Below are 11853 nucleotides of genomic sequence, written 5' to 3'. Positions count from 1 at the left end.
ACCCATCCGCAAATGTCCAAAATGTTCTGAACACCGAATGATAGGAAGTGAAAACAAGAGGTGGCGGTAGGAATACTAACATGAGAAATGGCCCATGCTGGCTAAAGTCCTGCTACCACGCGGCGGGAATGCACATGACGACCAGGTCCTTGGTGATAGCTTGGCCATCAAAATATGGATCAGAATCCTGTACTCCTAGCAAATAATCGTGCAATTCACGACTTCGCGAATCAACTCCTCCCACGTCATGTCCAAACATACCACCAGCTCTGAGACCCATGCTCCACAGAAAGCCCTGGCGGATAAACACAGATCTAGCAATCTGAACACATTTCCATTGCATCCCGCACTTGCACCAGCAAGCCTTTCCTGATCTTATTTTTGAACAGTTCATAAACATGACCCTAGAACTCTACTTTCTATTTAAACATAGTATGCCCAGATCCGTTCTCACCTTCCCCACTCGCACTTGCTTCTCGCATTCTCTTGAAACCACTGTGGAGAAGACAGACCAAACCCTCTTCAATGCAACCCCAGGTGCCCTTGCACCAAATAGCACAATACAATTCACAGCTCTCCAAACATGCCAAAAGTCAGCATTACGAATCTGAGAAGCACTTGCTCCTACCCCACGTCCAATGGAAAAAGACCTGGCGGATGAAAGGGTTCAGATATCTTCATTCCTCTTTTCTATAGCACACCAAGATCCAGCCCAGTTAGACATATGTATTGTATACACCCAGCCACGCCAAAGAAACAAATAGCCACAGCTACAGCCACAGCGCCAGTGCCACAAACAAACCACGCTTCTCTCTAGAAATAGCAAACGCTCCACTCAGCAGGGCAAAATTACGCTCAGAAAAGGCACCACCTATACAATATTATAGGTTCGCAAGCTCACAAACTCTCAATAGCCCTCATCAAAACATTCAGCCCTCTATCCTCCACTCCTTCCCCACTCAATGCCTCCTTCAAGATCCAACTAACATCGCTCTGCACCCCAAGGGGGATATAACACCCACTCCTTGCCTTCTCCAGACTCTCCTTCAGACGACTCGTATGCTCCCACTCCCTAGCCGCCACCTCCGCCCTATCAATCACTTTGGAAGGAATCCCACACATAGCCGCGCAGTGCATGCCGAAACTGCCCTCCGCAACGCCATCTTCAAGTTTATACAGGAATGTGACCTGGCGATTATCATCGTCGACATGGATCTGCATCCGCTTGGGCGCGATCTCAGGATGGCCCGCAAACTCGGTGGCCAGGGAGTGGTAGTGCGTTGCGAAGAAACCTGTGCAGCCAATGTGGGTGGCGACGTGGTGGAGGACGGATTGGGCGACGGCGACGCCGTCATAGGAGGAAGTCCCGCGGCCGAGCTCGTCTAGAATGACAAGGGAGCGGGGCGTGGCTTCGGAGAGGATCTTCTTGGTTTCGGAGAGCTCAACGAAGAAAGTGCTTTGGGCTGCGAAGATGTTGTCGTTGGCGCCGAGGCGGGACATAATGCGGTCACAGGGTGTGAGCGTTGCTGAGATGCAAGGGACATAGCAGCCAATTTGAGCCATGATGACGGCGACGCAGGTCTGCGAGACGTTAGATCATGAGATGTGAGGTGTGATGGAGAGCTTACCATTCTCAGGATTGTTGACTTTCCAGCAGCGTTTGCACCTGTCAACAAGTTGATGTTTGCAGCATCACCACCAAGCTTGACGTCGTTTGGGATGAAATCTGTGACGTTGGGAAGCATACAAGGATGACGAAGCTCCTCAAACTCGACAATACTTCGTTCAGACTCGACAAAGTTAGGTCGGCAGCTGGGCTCTCCCAGGGCTGCGGATGCTGCAGCAAGACTGATCAAACAATCAAGCTGTGCGATGACTTTGACAGCTTGGAGCCAAATAGTGTAGTCCTGATCAAAGCGGGCGTAAAATCTGCTGGCGACTTGCTTGACGATCTGACCATGAGTCTCTTGAGCTTCCTGAAGTTGTCGAATGAGAGATTTCAGCTCTGGGAAGTAGTATCGCTTGAAGCCTGAAGCTGACGACATCATCTGCCAATCTTTGGGAACCTTGATGGTGGCAGGGACTTCAAGTTGATACACCTCCTTGCCGATGTTCTTGTAGATAATCTTGGAAGTGTTGCCACCGAGCTCTCTGCGCTTACGTTGCAGAAGGTTGTCCAATTCTCCTTCCAACTCCTCAATTCGGTCTTGACTTTCATCAAAGTCCTCCTCCACTCCACGTTCAGGCACAAGAAGTTTGTTCTCCCTTGCCTTCCCATGATCGAAAGCTGTCTTCCACCACTTCAGTGGCTCCTTGAGATCTGGCATGGCCGCAATGAGACGGTCGACGATACCTTCACCACCACCAAATGCTGATAAAAGGCTCATGGTGTACTCAATCTGCTCGAAGCCGTCAAGAACCTTGACGAAATCTTCGGCTCTGCAAGATCCAGCGTGGATGCGAGAGATGAATCTTTCCAGATCCGGCATCCGTGTCATTGATGTTGTGAACTGATCACTCAAGGTGCGATCCTTGTTCAGCATATCGACGGCATCTAATCTCTCATTGATCCTCTTGGAATCAGCCAGAGGGTGGCAGACCCATTGTTTGAACATGCGCTTTCCGAAAGGTGTGACGCAGCGGTTGATCAGCGTGAAAAGCGTGCCTTCCTGGCTACCGTCGAACGTGTTGGCGAAAATTTCGAGATTGATGAGAGTCTGACCATCGAGTACCAATGTAGTGCCCTTCTGTATTGGATTGTACCAATTGAAGTTGCCTTGGGTTAAGAGGCTGCGCTCCAGCTTGAGGGTTCGCAGATACTGGACAAGAGCACCGAGGGCAGACATCAAATTATCGTTCTGCTTAGCCTCTGCAAGCTTCTCTGGCCATACTTCCCCTCCCCCAGACTCGTCAGAAACGAAGTATCCACTGCAGTCAAGCTCCCGTCTCGTGACATCAGCGGACCAAAACTCCTTCCCAGGTTTCAGGTGATTCCATATTGTTGTAGGATTGGTGTTGTTCTTCAAGATGCGCATGGCCTTTGTGGAAATGTTGGACTTCTCAAGTAACAGTTCCTGTGGTCGAATCTGAGCGATGAGGGTCTCGAATTTAGTCAAGTCCGGGTCGTCGACAAAGTCCGAGAGGAAGAATTGCCCAGTAGCCGTATCGACAAATGCAACGCCGAACGTGGGCAACAAATCATCGTTGATGTCCTCCTTGATGGCAATGCAAAATGTTGCCATGTCATCCTGAAGCATACTGCCCTCAACCAGTGTTCCGCCGGTCAGAACGCAGGCCAGTTCACGTTTAATGATCTTGTCTTCCTTACCACCCTTGGCTTTACCACCTTTCTTTCCTTCTGCCTCACGCATCTCCTTGCCAAGTGCAGACTCGACTTGGTCCACTCTCGCAATCTTGAAGCCCTTGGCCACGAATTGGTTTGCCCAATGATCCAGAGATGACTCCGGGACCCCAACCATCCGCATGTTGACTCGATCAGTGAGCTTAAGATCAAATAGCTGATGGCCAATGGTAGCGTCATTCTCGTAAAGCTCGTAGAATTTTCCCTTCTTGAAGAAGACTACAGTATCCCAAAACTTTTGCTTGATTTCCCAATATTGCTTCTCGAATGCGGTAAACTTTGCCCATGCCATTGGAGGGATAAAGACAGTTCGGTGGTCGTACTCAGGATGACCGATTGGATGACGGTCCATGTCTTGTAGATTGGCAAGCCATTCGTATCGCTTTTCCGGGTCGCTCTTGCAAGCTTTTTCTTTAACCTGTTTCTTGTTTGATACAGGAGTTTTGAGAGCATTATTTGGTCTTGGCTGTAATCGTTCGGTGTTCTCTGGGTCGTATTTCCATTGTTGAGCAGTTGAAGTCTCGGGAATCTCCATGTCTTCATCTTCGTCTACGTCTTCATCGGCAGCAGATTGGCGTGCCGGTGGGGTAACATTGGATCGCTTTCGAGAAGTGGCTGTTGATGTAGGACGCTTTCGTTTCTTAGATGGCTTAGCTGGGGCATCTGAATCGTCATCGACGACAAAATCGTCCATCTCGTCTGCCCAGTATTAGAATTATGTTCTGAACATGAACAGGAGGTACTTTACCATCATCGTCATCTGCAGCTCCATCCAAACCACCGATGAACACGTCCTCGTCGTCATCCTCACTCTCCACCACCTTTGCCTTTCGATGCAGCTTTCGTTTCTGGGTATTGATTCCAGCCGGATCGAAAGCGTCCTCGTCATCTTCGTCATCTGACTCGGCGTAGCTAACTACCTTCTTAGCCTGTTTAGACTTGGAGGTTAGTACCGAACCCAATGACCAAAGTTCCTTTACATACCTTGCGAGAAGGGCTGCTTCCGAAAGCCAAGGAACCGTTGACGACCTGCTGAAAGTTCTTAGCAGGCGTCGATGGCGATGGTAGACCAATATCCTCTACCTCTTCCGGGATTCCTCCGTTCTCGTTCTCTTGCGAGCTTGAAGGGCCCATTGCATCACTGCTGGGGACAGGAGTCATGTTCTTGACGGCCGTTTTCTTGAAGGCGGGTTTCTTGACGGGAACAGCGGGTTTCGCCATGGCATTGACGGCTTTTGAGGTATCGCTGGCCTTTAGGATGCCATTGGTAGAGCTTGGGGTAGTGTTCGAAGGTGCTCTCGAGAAGAAGCTATGTATGGAGCGCTGTCCTGACTGCGGGCCGGAACTGGAGCCTTGCTTCTTCAGAGAAGGTGGTGGCTTCGCTGGAGTGGCATTCGATTCCTCCTTGACTCTCGCCATGATGGCAGGCAGCTAGACTATACTAGCTATGGATACGCGAGTCGGGAAGGACAAAGTCAAGAGTGAATTGGGGTTGGAAGTGATTAGGGATTGAAGAAAGAAGGCGGAGCGAGGAGGTCAAGAATCGACCGGGGGGAGACGCGCTGGATTTCTTAGCGCGTTTTCGCAGCGCGTTGAGCGCTTTGACCCCCCGTCTTCTTTCCTCCCTCTTCTTCGCTGTCAACAAACCTCACCCGAACAACTCCATCTCCATTAAGCACAAACTTCTCTCGCATATTATTGTTTGTGAATCTCAGATGGAGGAGAAAAGAATCCCTTGACATTTAGGTTTCTACGAAGTATCCTCGCTGAATTTACCCCCACTAGAACTATCTCCAGACATGCCACTACCTTCTTGTAGCAGGTTTCATTTTCATTCTTTCTTGTCCATCCCTCTTTACCCAGTCTACAGCGAATTTGTGAACCATTGTAATAGCCTCCTCATTCTCCGTTTCCTTCGCACATTGAACAAGCTGCTCAAGTTGATCGCTGTTCCGCACCCGACCATACCGCAACAAGGTTTGCAGAATTTCCAGCCGTTCTTTCTGAATAGTAGTTGAAATAATGCTAAGCCTCATTTCTCTTCCGTTTTGCACTATCCTCTCAAATAATCTCCCGTGGTTGTGAGCCAAACAATGCTGCATACAGAGCTCCACCACCGAGCCGGCCATCGTTCATGTCAGCATCGTTGTCTAATAGAACACGCAGTACGTGGACGATCTTTTCTGGTGGCCGCGCACAAGCGTCTGTAATGAAGCATCGCATTCCGTAGCCGATGGAGGTGCTGGCGAAGCGTGGGTCGTGAGTGCAAAGCACCCGAAGTGTGTCCGCATCAGGGTTGTCTAGGATAGATTGGATGATCCCAACCTCCTCGTAGAAGGAGTAAATCGGGTATTTCTGGAGTAGGAATTCGACGATCGTTGTTTATTTGGAGGCTACAGCCGCTGCGAGAAGCTTGCGGATGTCTGGTTGATAATTTGCAGGCAGCTGTCCAGTGTCATCCAAAAGTCTTTGGAGCGTGGCCAGGTCGTTGGATGAGCATGCCTCCAGTGTCGTGTTCTCATCATTTTCGATACCCTTTTCATTAGGGTTTCTGCTCACTCGCTATAATCTCAAATAATTTAACATCATAGACAAATGATACTCCCACCGTTTCTGGGATATTGCATTTGAGTGTGGCTTGGGTTTACGGTGAATGATTCTATATTTTCTGCTTTCTACCTCACAAATCCCGTGCAAAGGTGATCCATTGATGAACCATCACTTCGGACTCCAGTACTTCGCTCTTTCCTCCTGGCGATACTTTTCATTTGGTGACTTCTTGGCTGGCAACTGCCCCTTCTTGATCCGTCTTTCCCAAGCAGCTCCAGAAGCAACCGGTTCTTCCTCGACATTGAAACCCCTCTGTCCTTCACCCTCGTGCCCCTTCTTCTGTCCAGCAGAAGCACCCGAACTCCTCGCGACCTTCCTCGCGACCTTCTTCTGTCCACCTGAAATCATTCCACCTGCCGACCCAACCTCCATGGCTCGACCAGCTGAGTGCCTCTCCGCCCGTCTCCTCTCCCGATTCCTAGTGAAGACGTCCATTTGCTCGTCAAGAACCCCCGTCTGACCTTCAGCACGACCAAACTCTCCTGTGCCACCAAAAACCCGATCAGGTCCTCTTCTCTCTCGATTGGTCGCAAAAGCTTGAATACCTTGTCCCGTAACCCCTGGAATCGCCACCTTTCCCCTCGCGAACTCGCCTGGCTCTCGAATTGGCAAAGCTGACTTGTTTCTAATGGCCGAGCTGAGGATCAATGGTGAAGCTTTCCTGTCAACCGGCTCGGGTGTGACGGGTCTGAAGTCCTCGACTGATGGCTTTCGTCGCAGTGGAATTGAGGCCCAAGATCGAACCCGTTCTGTTTGGATTGGTCGAGGAGTACTTGGCTTGAAAGGGAAAGGCGAGGGCGCTCGATCCATCCCGGGCCCGAGTCTTTCTCGCTCTTCCAGTTCCCTCTGGGACATCGGTTGCTCCATGGTGGAGCCGATGTTGAAGCTGGATTCCCGGCTGAGAGGTGGTGAAGACATGGTTGATGTCGAGGTTGAGGTTGTCTTGTGTTTTTGTCTTGTGTGAAAGACGATCTGATGAGTGATGTTGTCTCTGCTATGTGATTGTCGAGGACCGCTTTCAAACATGGAGCTGCGTTCACTCTTATCTCTGCCATTCGAATGTTCGAAAGGATGTTTGGACACCGAGCTAGGTTTGCTCTTGGCCCTAATGTAAGAATGTCCGACATCGCTATCTAACAGCGAGCATTGCCTGCTTTTTTCTTCACAAAGACGGTAGTTGACATCACTTTCGGATACGGAGCTTGGCTTGGTACTTCTTTCCTCACCCAGCCGGACAATTGCTTCGAGTGAAGCACTCAACCCCAGGCTTCGACCCTCAATCACGAAAAGCTCCGAGTCCTCATACACTCCGTCCTCAGAATGGCTTTCTCGAGGCAGACCCGAATTTGTCCCTTTTTCATCCTTACTTGCACCCTTCTTTCCACAAAAAAGCTTTCGGAAGCTCCCAAATCTCAGTCCCTTGCCAGACGCGCTTTTGTTCAGATGCTCCACCGATTCCTTGTTCAAAGCCTGACAAGGCTTGTCATACAAACAATCTCGTAACTTCGGCTGCTCAAAAGGAGCTCCAGAGCGAGAGGATCTTGGTTTCAGGGAAGACTTGATGTTGAACTTTGACGTCTGGGTTGTGTTGGTCTTCGGCTTGTACGCGTTGACATCGAGCCTAGGGCGGTCAACGATCCCTCCCCCAATGAAGGAAACCATAGATCGTGTTTCCGGGCTCTCGAAGTCAACAGCTATGGCTTCCTCGCAGCCCAGGAGCCATGCCTTAACAAGCCTGACAGAACGCTGGATTAGGAAGTCCGGAGGGTTGAGGTCGCTGCCGGAGAGATCTGGTCCAGGCTCGGAGGCAGTGGTAGCTTTCTTTGTCTTGGACGCGGTGTTGTTCTTGCTGCGATCACGTTTCTTCTTCCACTTCCTCCTCTTTCCCCTCCGACTCGCGCTCTCACTAACCCCCACGCTCCCCGACTCCTCCCATCTTTCCTTACTATTTCTCGACATGGATAGGGAAAGAGGGTGTATGCCATCTGCTGGCAACAGGAGCGGAACAGATGGAGTGAGGAGTTCTACAAAGAAGTGCTGCGCACTTTCAATCTCTTCATGGCTGTTTGAATAATAGCTTGGTTTTGTCTTTTATAGGTTGGTAGTCACAATAGCAGAGGGACAATGATGGCCGAATGATTCACGAGACGAAATAAAGTTAGGATGGGAACCACTACTCACTCAGATTGTGACAGAAATTTATTTCAAAAATCTCAGTAGATAGAGAGGATCGCTTTTATAAATTTAGCATTTATTTCGAAGTCGAGGCTCGGAGTTGGAGATAATACACGCGATTTCCAGCTTGTATCAACGCTTTATGCTCGTAAAGAGTGTGTCAAAAGATTAATCAATTAATGTGATTAGATTATAATTAACGTAATTCAGATCTTTTTGATTAGGTTAGAATAATTAATCAGATTAATTATAATTGATCCAATTAATCCGTCACGTCGCTATAATGAATTAACGTTTACTTAATAATTATTAAATAACTAGGTCATTTATTAAGTAGCCCTAGTTAAACTAAGATAGGGCTTATATTATAGTAGCCAAATATTAATTTTCAATTATAAAAACCGCAACAAATACACATTTTACTTGAATCATTTTGTTCAGAGGCTAAAATTTTCAGTAGCAGTTTTAAAGATGTCGTTGTCACTGGATGCTGATGGCTGATAACTAGACATACTCTATATATAAAGTCCCCAACCACAAAATATGGCGAGTGTTTCACTCACAGAACTCTTGAAATGGGTCTTGAATCTGGATGCCGAGGCCCCGGAGGTTATTCATGAAATGCTCCAATCCCTAGATTCAACCCAAATTTGACGTCAGTTGCGGCTTTCAGGATCGAAATTTGTGCTGGACATGGAATTCGAGTGGTTTAGATGCGGATACTGATCTCTGCACCTTTTTTGTGACATAGAATCTTCTGATTTTAGGGAAGGAGAAGTTCTCCGGTTGTTGCTGGTAAGAGGCGTGGGTTCGATATGGGTTTGGAAGCAGACAGTCCCCAACAACAGCTTGCATTTTTCTACTTAGCTCTCTTTTCTTCTTGTGATACTGTTTTCCTCCTCGAATGTGAACGACTGCAATCTACTTCTCTCTCTATTTTCCCAGTCTCATATCTTCTGGTGACGTCTCTTCAAAAGCCGCCCATCCAAGAACTCTTCACCCATCCAGACTTCCCTCCAAAAACTTCCAGATGGACGCCTTCACTCCCCAACAAACTGTGGGGCTGGCCAGTCGAATTGGCACAAAACAAGCACACTTTCGACTCGACAAACTCTTCGACTCCATGATGGCCGGTCCTCTCCTCGGATTCGGGTTCTTTAACCTCCCTCCCCCCTTTCAATCCTATCACTAACAAATTTCCCATCCAGTTGCGCAGTCCTGCTCTCAACCAACACAGCCCCATGGTACCAAGAGCACGCCCCAGGCCTAATCCGCACAGCAGGCGCTCTCATGTTCCCCATCGGCCTCGTCATGATTGTCCTCACCGGTGCCGACCTCTTCACCTCCAACATAATGTTCAAGACAACCGCCTACCTGCACCAACACATCCCTATCCTCGACGTCTTGACCTCCTGGTTTGTTTCCTTCTTCGGCAGCCTCGCCAGAATGCTCTTCTTCGGGAGCATAATCATCGGCTACGGCGACGTGCTTTCCTCCGAAGACGTGTATCGCCTAGAAGCGGTGACTTTCGCATCATGAAGGCACAGAATCTAGGCTGGCATCAGATCTTCCTGCGTGCGATTGGTGCGAATTGATTAGTGTTCATGGCTGTATTCCTCTCGATTTCGGCAAGGGAGGTAGGGAGTAAGATTATGGCGATCTGGTTTCCTACCGCGACGTTCGTGGGGTTGGCGCTGGATCATGTGGTTGCGAATATGTTCCTTGTGCCGATGGGGATTTGGAATGGGGCGCCGTTGGGGTAAGGTATTATGCTTGGAAGAGTCTGGTTCTGGGGAATATGTTTGGTGGGGGGTTGTTTGTGGGCGCTGTTTATTGGTATTTGTATCTCAGCGGGGAGGGGGATGTTGGCGCGAGTTTTGAGGTGGGGACTGTGCAGAGTGCCATTCGGGAAGCGAGAGGCCCAATGGGAAGGGAGAGGGGCCTCAAGGGAAGTACTATTATTGGTGTGCCGAGTGGTCGCGAGGGCGAGGCAAATGAGGACGAGCTGAAGATTGCTAGTCTGAGTAGGGGAGGGAAATGAATGGGGACAATTTGCCCCATTCATGGAGTCCCCTGTAGAGTTCCGTGGGTGAGGAGCTGTCGGAGAAGTATGCGAAGAGGAAGGGTAGTGATGAAAGTGAGAAGACCGCTGTGTAGGATATTTTGTTGCATATTGAGAGGGAAAAGCTTGTGGTGTCTGGCGTCCTTGGTATTGGCATACACAGAAACAACCACAGCAGACCTGCTGAATCTTCAGGTACTACAAGATTGTCCCATATCACATCGCACTGTTGTAAAACTCGTAGAGGTGTCTTGATCTTATTTTATTCTCAAATCTAAGTGATATCACTTCTAAATTGTAACTGTAAGCTGGAGACCACATGATTAGAGCGGAACCAACTTACAGTTCATCTTTCTTTGCAGGTTGGACTCCATCTGCAGCTAGACTCTTATGTGGAAAGTATCCCTCAAGATCCATCCATTCACCCACAAACGCGGTGAGCATCCTAGCCCAGTCCTCCACGGTCGGAAGATCCAAATGTGACCCGTCATCATCCATTGTATGCCATTCGTGGGGGAATGGCGTAGGTATGATGTGTAGAACTTCCACTCCACGCGCCATGAATGGAACATGGTCATCCTGGACTCCCCATGCGTTGTTAAATTGGTTCGCGGCTTTCTCGGATTCGGTGAGGAAAGGGTGGTCTGGTTTGGACATTAGGACGCCGAGAGACCGCAACCGCATTTCTAGTCCAGCAAGATTTTGGTATGCCCAATGTGTGGTTTTAAAATATGATGGGACCTTCGGTTTCGCCGTTCCGAGCAGGTCGAGAAGTAGGAAGAGGGTTATGGCACTGATTGGTGTGTGGTAGGTAGACATGGCTACGTGAGGAGTAGCTTCCCACTCTTCTGCCAATGATCTGGAAGAGTCAGCAACAAGATTCAGAATACTCTAAAACGATCCTACCTAGCACCGTAAAGGGAGTCAGTGTTTGTCCAGCTTACAAACGCTTCTTCCCCATCCAAAAATATGATCTGAACGCCTTTCTCCTCCTCAAGACCATGGGAGCCGTCTTCCTCCATAGCAGCCCATTTCCGAGCCAGCGCTTCATCCACACTCCGCGCTGCGTGCATTATCATCGCACAAGGTGCTGCACTGTCTGTTGCGCCGATAAATCCAGCTGGTGTGAGCTTGCTGTCATAATGCGCGACCAAAGCCAGCCTTCCCACATCACCACGTTGTGTCCATGGCGGATCGCGAGTAATTATTATATTCGCAAAGGGAACCTCCCTGCTTCCAGTTGCAGGAGTCGTCGAAGTCGAGTTCTGGAACTCGACTGTCCAACTCGGTAGGTTTGTCTTGAACCATTCCACAAAATGCTGCTGTACAGCTGCCGAGCCTGGCGTTCCTGGCACTCGAGGTATGAGTATGGGAGCAAGTATTGATCCCATTTTGATATCGAAGTCTGGTCCCGCGGCCGGGAGGTTCTGCAGTGTCTCATCTGATAAAGGAGTGTATGCCGTAACGCCGAGGAGGATGCAAACTAGGAGCAGAGCTCGCAATAGTCGGTCTATTGTGTACATTCTGAGGCAGGCGCCTGATGACCTGTCACCGAGAGTCCCGTAGAATCATGATCAGTGTAGTCGAACGAGTGAGAGTTCCGTGTCCCGAGGTTGGTGTTGTTTGAAGATCTGTCAACACCAGG

The 11853-nt window shown here is 49.3% G+C and overlaps 4 protein-coding genes across 4 annotated transcripts; 1 reads left to right on the top strand and 3 right to left on the bottom strand.

Annotated features, from left to right (window-relative positions):
- Nucleotides 1-897: 897 nt before the first annotated feature.
- K444DRAFT_541677 (DNA mismatch repair protein msh6) lies at nucleotides 898-4780 on the bottom strand (the record flags this gene model as incomplete). The annotated part of the gene is made up of 4 exons (XM_024875814.1): nucleotides 898-1581; nucleotides 1629-4060; nucleotides 4110-4299; nucleotides 4346-4780. The coding sequence occupies 4 exons, from the start codon at nucleotides 4778-4780 to the stop codon at nucleotides 898-900; spliced, it is 3741 nt and encodes a 1246-aa protein (XP_024730295.1).
- Nucleotides 4781-6079: 1299 nt separating this feature from the next.
- K444DRAFT_635420 (uncharacterized protein) lies at nucleotides 6080-7930 on the bottom strand (the record flags this gene model as incomplete). Its single annotated transcript, XM_024883863.1, has 1 exon — nucleotides 6080-7930. The coding sequence occupies one exon, from the start codon at nucleotides 7928-7930 to the stop codon at nucleotides 6080-6082; it is 1851 nt and encodes a 616-aa protein (XP_024730294.1).
- A 1246-nt stretch (nucleotides 7931-9176) lies between these two features.
- On the top strand, nucleotides 9177-10187 carry K444DRAFT_646772 (uncharacterized protein; the record flags this gene model as incomplete). Its single annotated transcript, XM_024885243.1, has 4 exons — nucleotides 9177-9298; nucleotides 9355-9651; nucleotides 9780-9870; nucleotides 9927-10187. The coding sequence occupies 4 exons, from the start codon at nucleotides 9177-9179 to the stop codon at nucleotides 10185-10187; spliced, it is 771 nt and encodes a 256-aa protein (XP_024730293.1).
- Nucleotides 10188-10547: 360 nt separating this feature from the next.
- Nucleotides 10548-11731, bottom strand: K444DRAFT_541663 (glutaminyl-peptide cyclotransferas-like protein; the record flags this gene model as incomplete). Its single annotated transcript, XM_024875811.1, has 2 exons — nucleotides 10548-11067; nucleotides 11115-11731. 2 exons carry the CDS (start codon nucleotides 11729-11731, stop codon nucleotides 10548-10550), a joined length of 1137 nt encoding a protein of 378 aa, XP_024730292.1.
- Between the last annotated feature and the right edge of the window lie 122 nt (nucleotides 11732-11853).

The sequence above is a fragment of the Hyaloscypha bicolor genome (assembly GCF_002865645.1).
Source record: "Hyaloscypha bicolor E unplaced genomic scaffold K444scaffold_153, whole genome shotgun sequence".
Lineage (NCBI taxonomy): Eukaryota > Fungi > Ascomycota > Leotiomycetes > Helotiales > Hyaloscyphaceae > Hyaloscypha > Hyaloscypha bicolor.
This window is presented reverse-complemented; position numbering and strand designations above follow the sequence as displayed.